Genomic DNA, 22577 nt, shown 5'->3' on the forward strand with positions numbered 1-22577 from the left:
GTGTGTAACTCAAACTTTAACATTTCAGTATCACCCAACCACCCTTCTCCCAAGTGTGGGCGAGCTAGCACAGTAGAAGGATATAAAGGGTTTATCTTGGGCAAGTAATACAAACGAAAGCAGACCCCTGTGCCACCTGTTTATTGGTTATTTCTTTCGTTGGCGGTGGGACTTGGACCCCAGCGTCCTGGCAGGTGTTCTACCACCAGGCCATACAGTTCGAGCACTTGGCCTTTTTATTTTTGTTTTTACATGTGGCTTTTCACTGAAGCCTTGAACACTTGGCTATGAGAGACAAAGCTCCAATGATCCAGATCTGTGTGACATCAGGGTACAGTGGGCTTAGCTTGTGGAAACTAGAGGGAATGTGGGCTATGGTAACTGCTGCATCACGGTGGGCGTGGCTAGATGGTGGTCAGTCCAGCTGGGGGTGTGGCTCAAGGGTGGTGGACCAGTATGCACTAGGCCCTGGGAATTAATTGTACCCAGTGCTATGTATAGTGATGGCGGCAACACACCTGTAATCAAGCTGCAGACATGAGGCTCAGCGGTCAGGTCATCCTAGGCTACATGAGACCCTGTCACCGGATCCTGTCAAGTTTGAGAACAGAAGACAGAGCAAAACCAAGGCTGTGCGGCTGGTGTCGTGGCCTCTCCTAATGTCCAGGCAAAAACCACCCTGCAGAAACTAAAAACAGAAAAAGTGTGCCTCTGAAGAGGTGGCCAAGTCATCCGGATGGCTGAGCGGAGGGAGTTAAAGTCTGTCAGACAATGCCTGCGGAATGAAGGGTTAGACACAGCATACTAAACAAACAAACGAGAGAGACTTTCTACGAGACTCAAAACATGACTGTTCAGGATCCACCTCATAACTGCTGGGCTAACAGCACCCGTGTACAGCAAGCATTGATATTTGCCTTACAAAGTAACAGACCTGCTTCAACGTATATTTTCAGTACTCTCTGAAATTTGTTGGGGTAGAGCCATCAGGCGCTTTAGGCTGCCCAGGGTGATGCCTAAGGGTCCTCACTAACATTTACACCCATATCCGCAGACACACAATTTACACACGCACACACTGTTGAGTATGTGGAAATCCATGACGTAAGTGCTGTGGGGTGCTTCCTGTGTTCTCATCATTCTAAGCACGAACTTCCTATGCTTGTATGAAACGGCCACTGCCTGGGTCCCACTGCCTGCCGTTCCTGAAGCTGCCTCTCAGTCACCTTCATCTGCATGCTGGAAGCCGAGCACCCAGGATCTCCTGCTCCCTCTTTACTGCGCCAGGCCCTGAAGAGACCTAGCTGCCCCCAACACTCCTCTGTGCAGTTCACACACTAAACTACTCTTCTGAAAGGATGTGGGGTCTGAGTCAACAGCCCATCTGTGCCCTCCCTGTCTCCCCCTGCCTCAGCCACTCCACAGGCGTAAACCCTTCACCAGAAGGTGGGTGAAATCAGGACCAACATTTAGCTTTGACTTTGATGTGTCCCCTGAGGTCAGTTCCCAGTCAGGGTGAGTGGGATGGGTCAGCAGGCAAAGGCACTTGCCCCAAAGCCTCACAACCTGATTCAGATCTCTGAGTATCACATGGAAGGAGAAACCCCGGTTCCCACAAGTTGTCCTGTGCCCCACCCCTACCCCCACCCAAATAAGAAAATTTTAAAGTGAATAATCCACCAGCCTAGTCTCTGAGTATCAGTAGTGGTAAAGAGGAAAACATTTTAAACCTGGGCTCAGGTTGTTCTTCGTATGCTAACAGAAAGAAAACAATGAAATAACTATAACAAGTCAATTTTGAAATTAGGCTCCTCATTAGGGCTAGGTTTCCCAGATGCAATGTGCACAGTTGGCCACTAGATGGCAGCCGCTTCCTTCGGGTTTAACCACAGTGACTTTTCAAAGACCAGGAGAGCAGAGGTTGGAGGGAATTTTGGAGAACTAGGAAGTTCTGTTTTTTGGTTGGCATACAATATGGTATAACCACTTTGCATAGCAGTGTATCAGTGCCAGGCGGCGCACACCTTTAATCCCAGCACTCGGGAGGCAGAGGCAGGCTGATCGCTGTGAGTTCGAGGCCAGCCTGGTCTACAAAGTGAGTCTAGGAGAGCCAAGACTACACAGAAACCCTGTCTTGGAAAAAACAAAACCAAAAATGAAAACAAAAACAAACAAGCAAAACCCAAATATTTTAAAGTGAACATCAATAAACACATCACATGTAAAGCTTGTGTCAACAACTAAGTTTGTCAGCAGATGAGTTGTCTGGCAAGCAGCAAGACCTAAGACCACAGCAGCTACCTGTGGTATCTCAGAGCCCTCTCATGGCCCTGACCTAACTCAGAGGAGGCATCTTGTGCCTTGCATGGAGATTTTCATTTTGGAGCAGAACTATCCACCACGCAGGGTAATTCCAAACTTTTAAACTCATATTTTCAAGTTAGCTGAGTAGTGGGTTTGCAATAGGCTTTTCTGTACATCATTAGTTTTTGTTACTTCACCCACTCCTCTCTCTCTCCCTCTTCTCTCCTTTCCGCCCTGTCCAATCCCCATGTAATCCACTGCCCTGCACCCTCCTCTTTCATAGTGCATGCAGTCTACTATCCCTCCAGCTACCGTTGTTAACTGGCCTATAGACAGCAAGCTTCCACAGGGTTTCATATACCCTAACCCATCGGGCTAGTTTCCCCCTCACTTCAATTTCCTCCATACCTATGTGGCCCTCCCTGCTTAGACAGACTCATCTGTAGTCTCTACCACCCTTAAAGCCTAGTGGGAGGACTCGTAGGAATGGTCCTCACAAATACACCATGAATTAGGTCCTACTTTTTTTTTTCTTTATCAGGCATAGAGAAACAAAAGCAGCAAAGAAAATTCTCAGTTTTGTCACTTACAAAAGTGTTCTACACAATTGCATTTAACAGCACTGCAAATTCATCGTTCCCCTGAGGAAATGAAATATGCTCCTGAGAAAGAGCAAAACACTTACTTAGAGATTTAAAAAACAAGGTTATATAAAACAGTGAAAGTAAAAGGCAATGCTAATTTGTTTAGAAAGGCAAGGGGTCAATACAGTAAGTGTGGCTGTAATGACTAAATGGGGGAACCACACAAAGGAGCCGAGATTCGTCTGGACAAAATAACACACAAGAGGTTCAGTACAGCAGCCCCAAGCTTCACGGAAGGGGGGACAAGTGCTTCATTTGAACCCTGGTTCTCAAGGCCAGCCTGGCAACACAGAGTGACACCTCTCCACACACACACACACACACACACACTTTTCCACTTGTCATTTTCGTATCTCAGCTGTTTTACAGCACTATTCGGCAAACACTGTTACCATCTCAGGTTAAAGCGACGAGTCTCCCAGTAAGGTGTTCATCTCTGAATATTTCATCTCCTCGTCTCTATACATAGTCTCACCATCCAACCTCAGTGTTCCTCTATCTGTGCTCATATCTTACAGTGTGCCCTTTTGTTTTAACTTATAAAGAGGCTGCCTGTTGAACCTGGGTTTTTTGTTTGGTGTGTGTGTGTGTGTGTGCACGTGCGTGTGCGGTTGTTGTTGGGTCCTTCCATACTATGCTTCTGACAGCCAGTGTTCCCTTTATTTCACACTCTTTAAGAGTACCTCATTGCTGGTACAAGGGCACAAACAGCATGTCAGGTGACCACTGTCTAGTCAAAATCAGAAATGGAGAACATCCAAACTTAACAATCAAATGAGATTAGGATCATTAGCCCTGACAATAAATAAATATGTCATGCATGCCAGTAGCCACAAGTGTCCCGCAAGCTGTTAAGATGAGACGCTGACTGCAGCCACGTTTCAAGTAATTTTCACATTGGGCTGGATGTAGCCAGTCTGCCACGTGTTATGGTTAAATGCTTTGAGGTCTGGCTGAGACACGCAAAGCAGAGAGCACCGACCCAGCCATGGCCGCTCACAGGCTCGCACAGTGCGCGCCATACTAGCAAGCCACCACGTGCTGGCTACGCTCCCTGAGAAGCTGGCTCTGGAGCTGAAGTAGCGCTCCCCTCCTGCTTCCGACCCAAGCATGTTTATCTCAGAGTGTCCTCCGAGACCCCGTGTCCAGGGACGAGCTGTTCCTGTGCTCCTTGGCCCCTTAAGAAAGGGAGAGCAACAGGAAAGACCAAATGAAGATGCCATGGCGTCGAGAGCAGGGGAGTACATTGTTAAGAGTAAGGAAACTGGTCTTGACCACAGAGGCAAATTACAGAGGTACACACACGCCCCCTCCTAAGGCGAGAGTCAGCTGGAACAGCTACCCTGGAGAAGACACTGCCTGGGACCCTCCTCATGGCTCAGCTGCTCCAGCCGACCGGGTATCCCGGGTCTCCTCCAGAGCTTTGTGCTGGACGGTCTAGGAGTCTGCGGGTGCTCTCCTGTCTTCCTGCTGCGTTCCTCACATCCTTTATCTCACCTGTGCGTACTTAACCCCACTCATTTGAAACAGAGCTGCCGCGATCAAGGATCTTCCTCCACATCAGCCAGCCTGACAAAGAGGGAAATATAGCCCGATTTGGGAACTTCAAAGTTTGCCTCATAGAAGATGAGGAAGCCACTGACCGTTGGGTTGGCTTTGGTTTGACATGTCTGGTAGGCACTGGGCCAGAGTTCAGCTCCCCAGCACCCACATGGATGCTAGGCAGGTGAAGCAGGCTGCCTGTAATTCCAGCACTCTGGAAGAAGAGACAGCGGGTCTCTGGGGCAAACTGACTGTGCAGACTAGATGTGTAGATGAGCTCTGGGTTCAACTGAGAGGGTCTGCCTCAGTGAGAACGATGGACAGCGATCACTCTGGGTTCAACTGAGAGGGTCTGCCTCAGTGAGAACGATGGACAGCGATCACTCTGGGTTCAACTGAGAGGGTCTGCCTCAGTGAGAACGATGGACAGTGATGAAGGGAGACTTTCATGTTAACCCTGTGCCCACACAGGAATGTGAATGCATGCACACAGACTCACACACACGTGTACCACACATACACACACATGAAGAAAAACAATGAAGAGCTGTTAGGTCACAGAGGATTATCAATATGCTAGGCTTCAGACGATTTGTACAACTATTCAATTAAGTTTCAATAAATACATTGTAGGATATTAAACAATGAAAAAACTAGCAGTTTCCTTTTTTTTTGTTTTTGGCAACAACATATTTTATTGATTAATGACAAACTTGAACTAATCATCAAACTATACTGCATAAAGGGATTTTGTAAAAATGCATTCATCTCCTGATAATAAATAAATCCAGCTTTGTACAACTAGAAAACACAGGACAGTGACAAACAACAAAGTAAGAGAAAAATGGATCCTGGCTCCAAATCCAAGGACTAAACCAATGAGCAAAGCTAAAGGAACCTCCAGCTTTCCCTCCCGAGGGGCTCACGTGCTTCCTGAGAGTCCTGCTCAAGTCTTTTCACTGGGGATTAGGTTAGTGCCAATCTACAGCCATTACCAACACAGTCTCAGGTGCATGGATTTGCCTGAGATGGGGAAAAAGAAAGAAAAAAACAACATCCCAATGATAAGCAGCACACTTGGTGAGGGGAGCCAGCACAGCTGTGTCCTGTAGTGCTAAAACCCCAAATGGAGACAAAAGGCTTCTTACAGACACTAGCATGGTTTCAAGAACGCCTCAGAAGCACGCAAACCCTTTCCCTACTTTGTAAACAGCCAAGAACTGAAAGTCACCATCTAGAGACAGACAGAGGACAGAAGCTCATGAGCGCCGTGGGTGACCTGCAGGGGCAGGCCTCAATCCTCAGGCTGAGGAGGAGACTTATCTCTCCTCTGGGAAAAACCTACTGCCTAAAGTTAGTTGCTTCAGGAAAAAAATAGACAAAACTCAATAAATTACATTTTATTCATCAAAATAAACAGCTATTTGAAGGTTTGGGACTACATGAAACATTTCTCAGAATAAGAATAGGTTCAGAGGTAGGCTTCCTCCCGCCTACCCCATCGTTGCTAACGCAGGAAATACCACACTGAACTCTACAACTAATAACTCTTCTGCTATGGGCCCACAAGGTGCACTCACAACAGCTGACAGTCACAGGGACAGAGGCTGCGGTTGTCTTCCCATCCATCAGATGTGCTTACACTGTCATTGCCGGGACTCAAGTTACATACAGTCAACCACATTAGTGGACCCGTGTCCTACATCTCGGATCTGGCTAGTTGAACAGTCACACACGGCCACACCAGCGCCAGCTCTGCAGTGAGACACAGGCCCAACCAGCTCCCACCTGGAAAGACAGGACAAGACTGTCACCACAGAGCCCAGGGGTCGGAACTATGGGACTAAAAGACAGCAAGTCTCCACAGGGAGAAAACTTATTCCAAAATCTCGTATTGATAACATAATACTCTTCCGTTATCTCAAGTTTTGCTTTCCATAGCTTCAGTTATCTATAGTAAACCAGTCAAAATATTAAATGGAAACTTCCAGAAATAAGCAATTTCGTAAGCTTTAAACGCCACACTGTTCTGCCTTGCCTCGGATAGCCTCTGATTGGTGTGTTGTTTCTGTAGACACTACCTACCCATCACCAGCCACTTAGGGGTGGGCTGACTGCCACAGTAGTAGGTCCTTTTGTTGAAATAACCTTTGTTTTACTTAATAATGGTGCTGCAGTATAAGACCAATGATGCTGACATCACTTTTGTTTCAGCACAGTGTGAAAAAGTTCCAGTTTATTAGTAATTGCTAACTTTTGTTGTGCCTAACTTTATGCACTGAACTTTTATCATTTTAAAAAATTAATTTTTCCTTTACATCCCGACCAGTTTCCCTTCCTTCCCTTCCAGTCCCTCTCCTCAGCATCTCCCTTCCCACATCGACCCCATCCGCTCCTCCTCCTGTGGCATATACAGTCGCAACAGGACTAGGCACATCCTCTCCTGTTAAGGCTGAGGCAGCCCAGCAGGGGGCAAGGGTCCCACAGGCAGGCAACACAAACAGGGCACGCATAGCTACACACGTAGAGCTTGAGTCTACCTCTGTCTCAGGCATCCAGTGAGGGAGGGTGACCCAGAGGACAGCCATGGAACTCAGCCTGACCACTGGGGAGTGATGCGGCCACGGAACTCAGCCTGACCACTTGGAGTGGTGCGGCCACGGAACTCAGCCTGACCACTGTGGAGTGATGCAGCCATGGAACTCAGCCTGACCACTGTGGAGTGGTGTGGCCACGGAACTCAGCCTGACCACTGTGGAGTGATGCAGCCACGGAACTCAGCCTGACCACTGTGGAGTGGCGTGGCCACGGAACTCAGCCTGACCACTGGGGAGTGATGCAGCCACGGAACTCAGCCTGACCACTGGGGAGTGGTGCGGCCACGGAACTCAGCCTGACCACTGGGGAGTGGTGCGGCCACGGAACTCAGCCTGACCACTGGGGAGTGGTGCGGCCACGGAACTCAGCCTGACCACTGTGGAGTGGTGTGGCCACGGAACTCAGCCTGACCACTGGGGAGTGATGCAGCCATGGAACTCAGCCTGACCACTGGGGAGTGGTGCGGCCACGGAACTCAGCCTGACCACTGTGGAGTGGTGCGGCCACGGAACTCAGCCTGACCACTGGGGAGTGATGCGGCCATGGAACTCAGCCTGACCACTGTGGAGTGATGCGTTGCTCTGGAAGAACAGTGCATACTCACTTATTCAGCACCGGATCAAACGCTTCCACGGTGTTTAGGTAGGCGTTGCCATTATGACCACCAACTGCAAAGATTTTGCCCATCACTGTTGCGATCCCTACTCCACCCCTGGGAGTGGTTAGTGCAGCCACATAGTCCCACTTGTTGCTCCGAGGGTCATACCGCTCAACTGAGCTCAAAGGGGAATTATCGTCAAAGCCACCTATAAAAGAAATATGTTTAAAAATGGCATTGCATTTCATAAAAATTGACAGCTAAATCTCAACTCAATAGCTTATAAAACTCAAGCTTTTGTCAGGCCTGGTGGTGTACACCTTTAATCCCAACACTTGGGAGGCAGAGACAAGCCCTGTGGAGTTTATGGCCAACCTGCTCTACATAAGGAGTTCCAGGACAACCAAGACTACATAGAAAGATCCTGTCTCAAACAAAACAAAAAACAAAACTCTCAAGTTTTTAAAGCTATTTTAGAAAGATTTAGAGAAACAAAACAAAACAGAAAACGATTACCCTAATGCCAGCTACTACCACCAACTACAACTTTCTACAAGTCAACTGTTTAGTACGTACTGTACTTTAACAGTCCTTTGGTTTTTTGAGACAGGGTTTCATGGCGTACCTGAGTCTTAGCTGCCCCAGTGCTGGGACTATGGGTGTATGCCCAGGTCTTGGTTTAAAGTCTCCAAATTAGCCGGGTGTGGTGGCGCACGCCTTTAATCCCAGCACTCGGGAGGCAGAGGCAGGCGGATCGCTGTGAGTTCGAGGCCAGCCTGGTCTACAAAGTGAGTCCAGGACAGCCAAGACTACACAGAGAAACCCTGTCTCAAAAAACCAAAAAAAAAAAAAAAAAAAAAAAAAGATAAAGTCTCCAAGTGAAAAAGAAAGGGCTGCTGTACAAAAGAAGGGAACTTATGGGCAGAAAGCAACTGTTTTATAATCTGTCCTGAGAATCCTAGGAGCAAGCACGGCCTGGCTTCTCCCTCTGCGTGCTGTGTGAGTGGCAGGAGGCCTGAGACACACTAACCCTCACTACTCACGGCTTACAGAGGTGGAAGTTTTCCAGCACTCCTCCTAAACCCTCCCTGCCAGCACAGCTGCTGCGATGATGCGTTGTAACGGAATCCTCACATTTTTGCCAAAGCCAAAAGAAGTCTCCTGTCACACAGTCTGTGAGGTGATTGCCTTTCAGTAGAGTGTGACTTTTAATGCCTGGACAGTCACAGTAACCTCCATCTTTTCCAGGCCCTTCTAAGTGAACAGCAGTTCTCTTTGAAAAATTACTCAACCCATTTTCCTGCTATGAGTAAGTGTTGATACTGTGATCACTTCTTTAAAAATAAGGTCAGTTTTAAAAAGAGCAAGTAAAACTATTCTAATATTTAGTCTATCAATTGAAATGAAATGAAATTCTCTAATTTTATGTACATAACCAGATAAGAGTTTTCTTTTTAGTTTTTTGTTTTTTTTGTTTTGGCAAATACTTATCACAACTGTAATTCTCATCATAATAAAAGTTTATGACTGCTCATGCTAATGTGGAAGATCAAGTTTTGAGTAGTTATATTCTCTTAGCTTTTGTTTTTTATTGGTTCTACTTCCTCTCCCTAGGTAATAAGAAAGAATTCAGTGCTGGGAACGTAGCTCAACAGTAAAGTACTTGCCTACCACACAAGAAGCCTTAGGTTCAATCCTTAACAATGAACACAAAGTCAAGGCAGAGGAAGAAACAAGGCCGAATGCGTCAGGTGTCAAACACGCCCACACCTTCACGCTGTTGTTATTCCCAGCAGCTGTGCCTGTTTTAAGTAGGATTTACATGTCCAGGAGGCTGTTTGCTGTAGTTTTCAGAGTAAGAGACTGAAGCCAGGGTCTCCTACATGCTAGGCAAAACCTTTACCACTGAGCTGTCCCCAGCTCCCAAGAGGACTGCTTTAATGTTCAATCTGAATTGCCCAAAGACTTCCTGTGCCATGTGACACACTGTGACTCATGGTTTGGAGGTGGGAAAGGCTGCAGCTATGTACTATAGGAACGTTGGTTCCCACACACCCAAGTTCAGCCTCTCTGCCTCTGCCTCTGCTCTTGTCCAGGAGCTCGGCTGCCTCTGCAACTGAGCATTGTGCAGGAGAGGCTGAGGCAAGCTGCTATTGCCCTTCTTTTCCACACAGGAGCACAGGGAGGCTCAGCACCACTTCTCACATAAGCGACTCTCCTAGCGAGGACTCAGTCATAAAGCCCCAGCAATGCATGCCGGCGTGCCCATGGCTAACTCGTGCTGAGGGCTTTCCCAGCATCCCTTCTCTGTAAAAAAGGATTATTAATTACAACAAAGTGACTCTTGTGTTGGGCACAGTTTAAGATGCTCACACACACCATTGCTAATTCCTGAGACAGCCCTGACAGGTGGGCACGCCCATGCCAGGTCCACGGTCACGGAAGGCCTGCTGGAGGCCGCAATGGGCTGCTGCAGCAGCAGAGGACCTGGCTGCCACCTCTCCAGTACGATGCCCAGGCCGGACTGCCCTGTGCATATCAAGAATCTGAGAAACCACGGCTCTGAAGTCCTTGTAACTCAGCACTTCAGTCACTCAGAAAGCAACAGAGAGACTAACACACTTCATATGGAAAAGCCACTGTTTTTTTTTCCAAATAATCAGAATAATTTGCTTTGAAATGAAGTAGACAAAATCCAAGCCATTAGACCCTTTAAGGTTTGTTTTAGCAAAGCATATTTAATTTATGTCTCTACACTTACAAGTATATATTTCATTTAAATGCAGTCCCCTACTTTAGCTATAATCTAAGTTTTGCCTTTTAGATTTTTTCTTTTCTGAGGCAGGGTTCCACTGTGTAGCCCTGGCTTGCCTGGCCCTCACTGTGTAGAGCAGAGTGATCTCAAATTCACAGAGCCCCACCTGTTTCTGCCTCCTGCGTGCTGGGATTGCAGACATGTGCCACCATGCCTGGCAGAAGTTTGACATATGAATATTTAAATCAAGAAGCACTAATATCCGCTTGAAGAATTCAAAAGCACATCTGACTCTACTACAGATTAACTGTGCTAATAGTTTGTGACTGTCTGTTCCAGGCACTTGATACATTAGCGAGAGCACATACTCACCAACAACATAGAGACAGCCGTGAAGCTCGCTGACGCCATTGCCCGCTCTCCGCTGACCCATTTCCTTGACTTCTATCCACTTGTCCAGGTGTGGATGGTACCTTTCCACACTGGATAAGGAAGCCACTCCATCATTACCGCCCACTGCATAAACATGGTTCTAAACGGAGAAACAAAGTGCGCATCAGATTTCAGGCTCCACGGTCTTTACAGGAGAGCAGAACGCCTGTATTTCACGAGCAATGTGCTGTGCAGTCAACGCTGCGGCCGCCGGTGGGAGTCAGACTGTGTTGAGCACGGGCGTGGCTGGGGCCTCCTCTCCGTGGGGAGGGGCTGGGGAATTCACTTACTATTAAGGCCACAGAGCCAACGCCCCCGCGGGGAGTGTTCATGGGTGCCACTGTACTCCACTGGTCGGATTCGATGTCGTATCTCTCCACGTCGCTGAAGCACGTGTTGTCGTCCAGCCCTCCGATTGCATATATCGGGCCCCCCAAAGAGGCCAAGGCAATCCCCCGCCTACAAGAACAACAAAACATGCTTTACTGTCTGAGTTTGAGGGAGAAGAAGAAACTTTAATCAAATACAAACCACCTCTGAGGATAATTGGCAAGCGTGTGGCTCACTTCCAGAGGTGTCAGTGTACTAGCGTGCGGCTCACTTCCGGAGGTGTCAGTGTATTAGCGTGCGGCTCGCTTCCGGAGGTGTCAGTGTACTAGCGTGTGGCTCACTTCCGGAGGTGGCAGTGTATTAGCGTGTCTGAGCAGGTGCTCGGGTCTGTCCCTTTCCTCTGTACAGAGTGTAGCCTACACAGGCTACTGGAAACTTGGGCCAAACATTTTTTTTCCTCTTCATTTCTTTTTCCTGGGCTTGGTCCCAGGCCTTGCATCTATCAATCAGGCTTGCACTCTACTCCTGAGCTACATGCTAACCCTAAACTCAGAACAGTTAATAATGCAAAGCCCAACAAGGCAGCATAAAGAAACCCAAAGCATCCAGTTAGTAAATGGACAGTTATGTAACTGAGGAACCAATGGGTGGGAACAGTTTGCTATATTTTAAGAAAACAGTGGATTTTTAAAAAGCCAACTAGAGTCCATCAGTTCACTTTGTTGCAGGGTCTCATTAAAACACCATTAGGAAAGAACATTCACTTTATATCACAGCGTTGTGTGCACCTTTTTATCTCTGAAGGGCATTTTTTTTCTTTGAAAGGAAGACTAAGCTCTTACAAAAAGTTAGTTCACAATAAAAAAGGGCAGATTATATCCACCAACAGTTGAGCTGCTCTACGGCTGCCACAGTGGCCTTGCCTCTGAGGACAGCCCCTTCACTTACAGTTGCTGTAGGTCCCACCTCCCATCTCCCTGGTAACTTTCAAAAAGTAAACGTCAGCTTTGCCACTCCTTAAGCTTCTTGGCCAAAAGCATGGGATGCACTGGTCCGGTGGATGCACAGCACTCAACAGTTTGCACAGAGCCCATCCCCGGGGTCTTCCTGCTCACCTTCTCTTACTGCAACCTTGTTTACGTCACACCCGTGTTTACGTCACACCCGTGTTTACATCATCCAACTTCTGTGCATCCCTGCACATGCTTTATTTTCACATTATAAACATGTATTTCTGTATGAACAGATTACACGGATCGCAAAGCATGCACCTAAAGCAAACGTTTAAACGCTGACCGAGAGCAGCAGAGAGAACCGTGTGGCCGTGCTTTGTGAGCAGCAGGACATGACGAACAGGAGGCTCTGCTCTCCTAGATGCTGCACACCCCTGAATGCAGCCAGCTGTATTGTAAACGCTCTGTTCTTTCCTTTGGGCTCTATGCTTCCCACTGGCACAAGCCAACACTCGACTCAGCGCAAACTATCCACAAACCCAGTCAATCTCTCACCACACAGCCCTGGTATAGCTGATACGCTTTAGGCTTTAATGTATAACCTTGTTTGACATCATTAGAGCGTTTTGACTATAGAATATGTGGTCTGTTCGCTTTTGTTGTTGCTGCTGAGGGCTGTCACTTTGTTGGGCCAGGGATGCCGGGTAAGCACTGTATTACAGCGCTGTATCCCCAAGCCTACTGCCTTCTGAGTCCCGATTTGGTGACATGATTTTAGTTGTTCTTTCATCTCAAGATGTTGGAAGTTACTATTCAAATCACGAATAATAATTCGCAAGAGGCTAAATTATTGGATCATGTAATTAAAAATCTCCCCTTCAGACAAGCTCTAGTAATCAAAATATATTTCTATTTATTATAGGTAAAATTTTAATATATTAACACTAACCTTAAAATCAGTAAGGAAAGCAGAAATTGAGAGAGCTTTTTTCTTAACAAGGTAATAATAAGCCTTAATCCTAATTGATATATGTACACACACACGCACACAGACACACACACAAAAATAATTTTTTGTTGTTGTTGTTGTTGTTGGTTTTTCAAGACTGGGTTTCTATGTTTTAGCCCTGGCTGTCCTGGAACTCACTGTGTAGACCAGGCTGGCCCTGAAGTCACAGCGATCAGCTTGTGTCTGCCTCCCAAGTGCTGGTATTAAACTAATTGGTATCATAGTTAAGAGAAACACTACATGGGTTTTCATTAAGGTCAGGATAAGACAAACACACCTGCTTCAGTTCCTAGTCATACAGTCAAATTACCAGCCAACAAAGGAGGTGTATAAAATAATCAGAACCCTAGGGACATGTGAGGTGGGCTAGAGGGACAACTCAGTGGTCCAGGGCACTTGCACAGTACTGGAGTTTGATTTCTGGCACTCCTGTCAGCCCTCTCATACACATCGGTAACTCTAGCTCCACGGGATCTGATGCCCTCTCTGGCCGCAGTGAGCACTCCTGTCAACCCACTCAGACACACTGGTAACTCTAGCTCCGCGGGATCTGATGCCCTCTCTGGCCGCAGTGGGCACTCCTGTCAACCCACTCAGACACACTGGTAACTCTAGCTCCGCGGGATCTGATGCCCTCTCTGGCCTCAGTGGGCACTCCTGTCAACCCACTCAGACACACTGGTAACTCTAGCTCTGCGGGATCTGATGCCCTCTCTGCTTTGGGACACTATGTAACTGTGAGATGGTAACATACAAGGAGCTGGGTGAGGGTGTATGTATGTGGCACAGTGTACGCTCTACCCTGGCATGGCTGGCACTTCAATCCAGGTGATTCTCTGCTCTAGAGGGCTGCCCTATAGCAGTGGAGGGCTTTCAGCAGCACCTCGACCTCCTCCTGTGAGACACTCACAGTAACTGCCCAGCAGAGGAGGTGACATGACATTCCGCTGAGAATCCCTAATACCTGTAATTCTACATGTTTTTGGAAAGCAAGTGTAAGGCCTGCATGGTGACATGAGGTCCTGTCTCAATACAAGACAAAAAGAGCAAAGCGAAACACCAAGGGCTGACGAGGTGGCCCAGCAAGTGAAGGCACCGGCCACTGAGCCTCCTCACCTGAGCCTGATGCCCGGAACTCACGGGACAGAGGAGGGGACTGACTGTGAGCTGCCCCAGCCTCTGCACGTGCACCTCCCTTCTCCTTTCCAAATACATAAGTGAATGCAAAAAGAATTTTAATAAAATTAAACAAAACAGAAAAAAAAAGGAATGCTACCATATTTGCAACTTTTCTGAAAAAAAAATCTAAAATTATTTGAAACAAAAACTCTCAAGAAGCACTTGGCAGGCAAAGGCAGGTAGATCTCTGTAAGTTTAAGGACAGCCTGGCTTACATACAGAGGAACTCTGTCTCTAAAAACAAAAAAACAAGAAAAACCCAAAAGGGTCAAAAAGAGCAGCCAGAATTTTTACAAAGTCCGTGGTCACCAAGATTGGGGTGGGAAGGTAAGTCCACTCAAGCCATTTTAAAAACATGCTTGTGTGTGCACACTTAAAAGGCGCACATGTGTGTGCCCGTGCTAGAGGGGGTCCGTTGAAGCTGGGGTTACAGTGGGGTGGGAGCTGGGAATAGAACCTAGGTCCTCTGGAAGAGCCTTCTCTTTATGCCCTCATGACGCCATTTGTAAAGAGAAAAGCCGTGACAGGGCATTGCTCTGGACGGTTAACAGAACAGGCTTGAGGAGTGTGAGTTTCTTAAGTCAGAGAAAACTTCAGAATAAGGTTTTCCATTTCCAGTGTCTGTCCTCTTTACCTATCAAGGACTTTCGTGCTGACCTGCCTCTCGGTGTTCACTGATGCTGACCTGTTTCTCAGTGTGTTCACTGATGCTGACCTGCCTCTCGGTGTGTTCCCTGATGCTGACCTGCCTCTCGGTGTGTTCACTGATGCTGACCTGCCTCTCGGTGTCCACTGATGCTGACCTGCCTCTCGGTGTTCACTGATGCTGACCTGCCTCTCGGTGTTCACTGAAGCTGACCTGCCTCTCGGTGTTCACTGAAGCTGACCTGCCTCTCGGTGTTCACTGAAGCTGACCTGCCTCTCAGTGTTCACTGATGCTGACCTGCCTCTCAGTGTTCACTGATGCTGACCTGCCTCTCGGTGTTCACTGATGCTGACCTGCCTCTCGGTGTTCACTGATGCTGACCTGCCTCTCGGTGTTCACTGATGCTGACCTGCCTCTCGGTGTTCACTGATGCTGACCTGCCTCTCAGTGTTCACTGATGCTGACCTGCCTCTCGGTGTTCATCGATGTTGACCTACCTCTTGGTGTTCATCGACGCCTTCATCATCCATTTATTAGTGAGAGGATCAAACATCTCCATGCTGCCTAAGTGCTCGTTGCCGTCATGTCCGCCCACCGCGTACACTTTACCTGCCAAGCAGAGAAGCAGTTCGTCTAACTCAGAGTGCCGTGTGATACTCATGTTATTTACTGTAATATTATGTAATAGTAACGCTGTTTACATGTGAGCACTAAATAACTAGAATGCCATAATAAATTAACTTTTAATATTTTTTTCTGTGCGTTACTGGATTCAGGCCACCGTTAACTAAAACTTAGTGGAGGCTTTCACTAACTAAGCCTGCTTTCAAAGGCCAGCATCACTTTTTTATTAAATAGTAAATGAAATCATTAATTCTGCCTTCAAAACAGGTCAATAAAATGGAAAAAGGCTAAAACCAAATTATAAAGAAAATATAAAACTGTTAATACAATTGACTAACCTTTCTCTGAATAAGACAGAAATATAGGAAGTGAGAAAGATTGTGTCTGTCACAGAGGTATTCCCCAGCCTGCCTCAGAATTTTCCTGTACTGTATATAGAAATGAGATTTTTAAATCATCACTACAAATTAATTAATTGCAGAACCATAGAAACATTGTAAGAAAAAAAATTTAAGAATCATCTTTTCCTCATTTTTTGTTTTTGTTTTTGTTTTGTGTTTTGAGACAGGGTTTCTCTTTGTAGTCCTGGCTGTCCTGGACTCGCTTTGTAGACCAGGCTGGCCTCAAACTCACAGCGATCCGCCTGCCTCTGCCTCCCGAGTGCTGGGATTAAAGGCGTGCGCCACCACGCCCAGCCTCTTTTCCTCATTTTTTAAGGGGACAAATGTTGATGAAAAGCAGAGGCTGGGGAGGTAGTTAAGTGCGCCTGGTGCTCTGACGGGGACTCAACAGCAGCCACATGGTGCACACATGCACATGCAGGCCAATAGCTATGCACACGACAAGTCAATCCCTTAAAGTAATTTAGGAGCTGGGGGCGTCGCTCAGTCGGGAGGGTTCTCACCTGTCATATAGGAAGGCCAGAGTCAACAGCACTGCATGCCTAGATGTGGTGGTGCACGCCTGTAACCCCAGCTCTCGAGGAGGTAAAGCAGGAGGATCAGGAGTCGGGAGTTCAAGGTCAGCCTCAGGTACTACATAGTAAGTTCTAAGACACCCAAGGGCTAGAGATCTTCTCTTGAAAAAATTGAACAAAAACCAGAACCAAGTTAGAACCAAAACATTAATTATAATTGACCCCAGGATAGTTCATACAGAAATGAAGTCTACCACTGAGCTGCACTTCTGTCCCTTGGTGATTTAAAGCAGGGTCTTCCATGTAGCTCAGGCTGGCCTGGAACTGAAATCCTCCTGCCTCCGACTCAATGCTGGGACTGTAAGTATGTGCCACCATGCCCAGCTGCAGGAATCTCACCTTCCCATCTGCTCACTTTTAATGTATATACCACCATGCTAATGCATAGAAACACTGCTACAGAGAGGGAGAAAAGGTCAAAGGTCATGTCACTTAAAAAAAAACAGCACAGTGACGATATTCATCAGCAACAGACCCACCTTCCACGGAGATCACACCCACGTGTCGCCTTCGGCTATTCATTTCTGGTCCAAAGAACCAACTGTTTTTGTTGATGGAATAGCACTCGATACTGCGAAAGGGGTCACCCGATCCCCCTCGGCCACCTACACAGAACAGCACACCTAAAGGCGAAGCCACAAGACACAGATCAGTGCCACAGCTCTCAAAGCTTTGCTTTTAATTAGTGTGGAAAATGATTGATTGTCAAATTCTGAGTAGTTTTTAAAAGATGCGTTATGAAATCTGATCTATTTTCCTTCGGCCACCTTCCTCTAACCTTTCGAAGAGCATGAGTGGTTCTGTTCTTCTTCACAAGTGTCCCTGCTTACGTCATCACGGGATCAAGGGAAAGGACAGGCATACGCGCACGCTGACGGGAGGACTGCGCTGTGACCGCGGCACAGCCGTCTGCCTCAGTCAGCCTCTTCGCCGTCTCTTACTGATGCAAGCACAGCGCTGGTCCACCCGCGCCCTGTTTGGAAGGTCCCTTCTGTGAGTCCGTAACTCCCAGGTCTCCTTTTGTCTCCATTTTCCACCCACTCCTCCCCGCCTTAGCTCTCCGAGGAAAGGTCCATCCCTGTGTGCTAAAGCACCTGTCATGGCATCTTCAATCCACACGCCTGAGCTACCCCGAGGCCTCCAGAGCCCTGAGGCCGGTGCTCCCAGAGCATCGCCTGCCTTCCTTTCCTGACGAGGCCTGCCTGGCCCGATCGAGCTGCCACCATCTTTGGGCGGGTCTCCACAAGCTATGGCTCAGCTGCAAGGTCCAGCTTCTCCTCCTTAGAAGCATTTTTCTTCCAGACTGCGGACACGACTGTGGTGGTTTGAGTGAAAACAGCTGCCACTGTTAGGAGGTGTGGCTTTGTTGGAGGAAGTGCGTCACAGGGGGCGGGGCTTTGAGGTCTAAACCGCTCAAGCCAGGCCCAGTGTGCCACTCTCTCCCTGCTGCCTGGGGATCCATATGTAGAACTCTCAGCTCTTCTCTAGCACCACGTCTGCCTGCACGCCGCCATGCTTCTGCCGTGACAATAAATGGACTGACCCTCTGAGCCTGCAAGCCAGCCCCAGTGAAGTGGTTTCCTTTCTAAGAATTGTGGTGGTGGTGGTGGTGTCTCTCACAGCACCCTGACTAAGACAGGGACAATCTGATAAAATACTTTTAACACTCTCCACAACCTCCACCCAAAACACTTCAGCAAATGCCCTGAACTGTAAACATGGTTAAAATGACATGAGATATACCAATCAATCACAACTTGGGGAAAGAACCAAAAAGCAAAACATAAGTGTAACTCAGAACTGCCTGAAGGGCAAACACAGAGCTGGGGTCTGACCCTCAGGCCCTGGGCCGGTCTCTGAGGAAAGGGTTAAGGACTGTATTTCTAACAGGCTCCTCTGAGAAGCAGTGAGTGCCGTCAGGGGAAAGCCTCAGGGCTGGAGATGTGCTCACCCGGGGCTGGAGTGCTTGGCTGGGCCCTGCAATTGGTCCCCAGTGCCGCAAGGCAGAAAAGCTTACACCCTCGGCACAGCCAGCTCCACCGCAGCTCAAGTTCCTGTGCATGTGTCCAATGCCCGGCCTCAGCGGTCCTGCAGCACGTTTGGTGACTTCATTCATTTACACACGCCTGAAATATTCACATGCTCACAACTGTCAGCACAAACTAAGTACAACTATGGAAATGAGCATTGCATGCTAACTACCCAGTGCCTGGCGTGTGCTCGGCTGTGGGAGTGAGCATTACACACTCACTACACAGTGCCTGGTGTGTGCTCGGCTGTGGGAGTGAGCATGACACACTCACTACACAGTGCTGGCATGGTGCTTGGCTGTGGGAGTGAGCATTACACACTCACTACACAGTGTTGGCGTGTGCTTGACACTCTGGGAAGGCAAAGGCTGAAGACCGCTCCTCCTAACTGGCATCCTGAAGGTTATTATTTAAAACAAGGACTGAATGGCCGGGCATGGTGGCGCACGCCTTTAATCCCAGCACTCGGGAGGCAGAGGCAGGCGAATCGCTGTGAGTTCGAGGCCAGCCTGGTCTACAAAGTGAGTCCAGGATGGGCAAGGCTACACAGAGAAACTCTGTCTCGAAAAACCAAAAAAAAAAAAAAAAAAAAAAACAAGGACTGAGTTTTCTTTCCTCTTCAGCACTTTCCCTGTCCCTCACATCAGCCACCAGCACCTTTCATCCCGCACTTGTTGGTTACAGCAAGGCACCTGCGGACTCTGCAGAATGTATCTGTGTCCTTTTCCCTGACCCAGGCTGTGCGTATGTCTGCACTGCTGACGCCTGTTCAGAGCCCGCAGCAGAGCAGGCGTCCACTGCGTGCCAGTGACACCCCGGGAGCTTCCCCACCTGTGCCCCCTTCCCACTAGCTCAATACCTTGGGTCAGAAGTTACAGTTCCAGGAGACCTAACAGACCCCCTAGTCAAGTTTATAATAAGCAAAGGCCTTGAAACATTAGGAAATTAGTCAACTGTAACAACAGTGGTAGAATTATAATCCCAGAATGCAATCTCGCTCTTTGATGGCACTTTCTCTATGTGAAAGCTACACAGCTCGCTGCTGAACGTGTCATGAAAGAAAACAAAGCGGAGGCAAGAACATGGGCATGAGATCGTCTCTGCTGTTCTGGACAAGTCCAGCCTAGTCCTCAGTCCTGTCTCCCTAAAATGAAGTGGGCCCATCTGTCTGATAAAGGGCTGACTCCTTTGTTAAAACCTACTCTGTCAAATTGCTGTGAGTACGGCAGACTTGTATATGGATGTCTAGTGTATTTTGGTATGACCCTCGCCTGCTTAGACACTGAATTTAAATATGGGTTTGGAGAATGTTTGCCTGGTATGTACAGAGGGCTAGGTTTCATCCCCACAGCAAACAAACAAGCTGAGAAAAGAGTGAGCCTAAGGAACTTAGTTAAGTCTTTGAGTTTGAGGCCAGCCTGGTCTACAGAGTGAGTCCAGGACAGAGAAACCCTGTCTCGGAAGCAAAACAAAACAACAAAGCAAAAATAAAAGAACTTAATTAAACATTTGTACTTTATGAGGCAGGATTCAGAAAACCAGAAATCTGTGATAGAAAAAAAAAAAAAAAGAACCTTTTTTAGACAGGGTTGGCCTGGAAGTGGGCATGTAGACTAGGCTGGCATCAAACCCAGAAGGTAAAATGCACCTGCCTCTGCTTCAAAACAGGGCTGGGACTAAAGCAAAACTGAAAGTGCTGCCTGGCTGTAACTAACAATGGGTTCCTACTTACAGGTGTGTAGAAAGAACAGCAGTGAGAGTCTTTCCGACGCTGCTGAGCTGGCTGGTTAGAGGGCTGCCCTCAGAAACAGGAGTGCTTGCTCACCCAGGCACGGCCTTCCGGTTGGCTGGCCTGCACGTGGCACTGCCTCTGGACAGGGCCCCTTTTGCTGAGGTGCTGGACTTCACTGGTGTTCTCTTGTCCCCCAAATACTAAAATAAAAATGATGTGGACACGGTACACATCTGGAATCCCAGCACTTGGGAGGTGGAGACAGAAAGATCATGGATTCAAGGCCAGCCTAGGTTACATGGGGATTTCCAGGACAGCCTGGGCTATACCAGGACAGCCTGGGTTACACCAGGACAGCCTGGGCTACACCAGGACAGCCTGGGCTACACCAGGACTTCAAGGTCAGCCTGGGTTGGAAATACATCTAGAGTGGCATCACCTAATGAGGAGGTATATGCTTCTTCTGTAAGAGATTTTGACTCTAAGGCCTTTGTACAAATGTCAGGTATGGTTTACCATGCTTTTCTTCTGACTTGGTAAAACACAATGGCAGGTACTGAGATTCGTGACGTCTGTCAAGCTTGGTGCTCAGCTCTATAGATACAAGCCTTAAAGATCTTCAGCCATTCCTGAAGCACATGTCAGTCTCAAGACACGCCAAGAAGCAGATTAGAAGGCAACACGGCCAAGCACATTCCAACAGGACTCTAAAGGCACCAATAGCCGCCCATTCTGAATGAAGACTCAGAGCCGACCTCGAGGGAACAGCTACTGCTTTGGATTTTGTAGGACCTTACAGCTTTTAAAAAACTAGCTTACTGTAGCCAAGTGCCATGGTACGCCACTGTGAACAAGCATTCAGTGGCACGCCACTGTGAACAAGCGTTCAGTGGCACGCCACTGTGAACAAGAGTTCAGTGGCACGCCACTGTGAACAAGCGCTCAGTGGCACGCCACTGTGAACAAGTGCTCAGTGGCACACCACTGTGAACAAGCATTCAGGTGGCACGCCACTGTGAACAAGCATTCAGGTGGCACGCCACTGTGAACAAGCGCTCAGGTGGCACGCCACTGTGAACAAGCATTCAGGTAGCACGCCACTGTGAACAAGCGCTCAGTGGCACGCCACTGTGAACAAGCATTCAGTGGCACGCCACTGTGAACAAGCGTCCAGAAGAGCTGTGCATTGTAGACTGAGCTCTGGGGAGATTCTGTCTCATAAAACCAAACATCCAAGCAACAGAAGCATTGCTGTATTAGTCCATTCCATGATGTGCGTTAAGGATCCTGACTGCATAGCTAACCTACAGACCATTTATTGCACTAAGACAACAGACACTAACTGCCTGACTAATATGCTTCGATATACATAACCAAGAACCCTCAGATCCGTCAGATCCCCTTCTGGCAAGTTGAAAAAAGGAGCAATTTGATTACCAGCCGTATGCTTCCTTGGCGTAGTCCGGACTGTGTACTCAAAGTCAGGAACTGGTTTGCTGCTCAAATGAAGGTGGTAATTTCTTGCTTCATCCAGCAGATCTCTACATTTCAGATTTTGCTTGACAATCTGCTCCTTTGCCACAACACCCATCAGAAAATCAACCGGCAGCAACGGCAGACGAACCTGAGATCATGAAAAGCTGTGACGCAAAACTTCAACAGCAACAGGATAGGAAATCCCACATCTCAGGGTGGTGGCTAGGACTTAGTGGAACGTCCTTTGTCCTCCATGTGCAAAGCCCCTGGCTCAATGTTCAGCCTCATAAAAACAGTAACAAAAAACTGTTACATGTGAAATAAATTAGAAGTTGAAAAGTAATTTTTACTTGTGCTTTAAAAATCCAATTACAATCATAATTGAATATGCTTTCTTCCTCTGAGTAAAAATATAATTTGTTCTTAACGAATTAAGGTTTTGATAACACTATTCAAATTTTACTAAATTTGGGCATAACTGAACATAGTGACTCATGTCCATAATCTCAGAATTTGGGAGGCTGAGATGGAAGCCTTGTGAATTTGGGTCTAGCCTGAGTTATTGAGTGTCAGGCTAGTCTGGGCTAGACCCTGTTTGCAAACAACCACAAATTGGATTAAGTACCCAATGTTTTTAGTTGTGTTGTTTTAAGACAGATTTTTGTGCAGCCCAGGCTGACCTCAAACTTGCTATGTACCAAGGATGCTTCTCAGCTCTGACCTCGCGCCTGTGTCTCCTCACTGATGCA

General features: G+C 47.7%; 1 protein-coding gene across 1 annotated transcript in view; it reads right to left on the reverse strand.

The window, feature by feature from the left end:
- Nucleotides 1-6134: 6134 nt before the first annotated feature.
- Klhl8 (kelch like family member 8) overlaps nt 6135-22577 on the reverse strand; it is a 56572-nt gene continuing 40129 nt past the window's right edge. The window contains exons 4-10 of the mRNA XM_051170630.1: nt 21790-21976; nt 17070-17213; nt 15488-15599; nt 11164-11332; nt 10814-10973; nt 7693-7894; nt 6135-6278 (exon numbers count right to left, since the gene is read on the reverse strand). Of these exons, the coding sequence (XP_051026587.1) occupies nt 6155-6278; nt 7693-7894; nt 10814-10973; nt 11164-11332; nt 15488-15599; nt 17070-17213; nt 21790-21976 (1098 nt within the window). The 3' untranslated portion in view covers nt 6135-6154. The remainder of the gene's footprint in view (nt 6279-7692; nt 7895-10813; nt 10974-11163; nt 11333-15487; nt 15600-17069; nt 17214-21789; nt 21977-22577) is intronic.

The sequence above is a fragment of the Acomys russatus genome, chromosome 28 (genome assembly GCF_903995435.1).
Source record: "Acomys russatus chromosome 28, mAcoRus1.1, whole genome shotgun sequence".
Taxonomy (NCBI): Eukaryota; Metazoa; Chordata; class Mammalia; order Rodentia; family Muridae; genus Acomys; species Acomys russatus.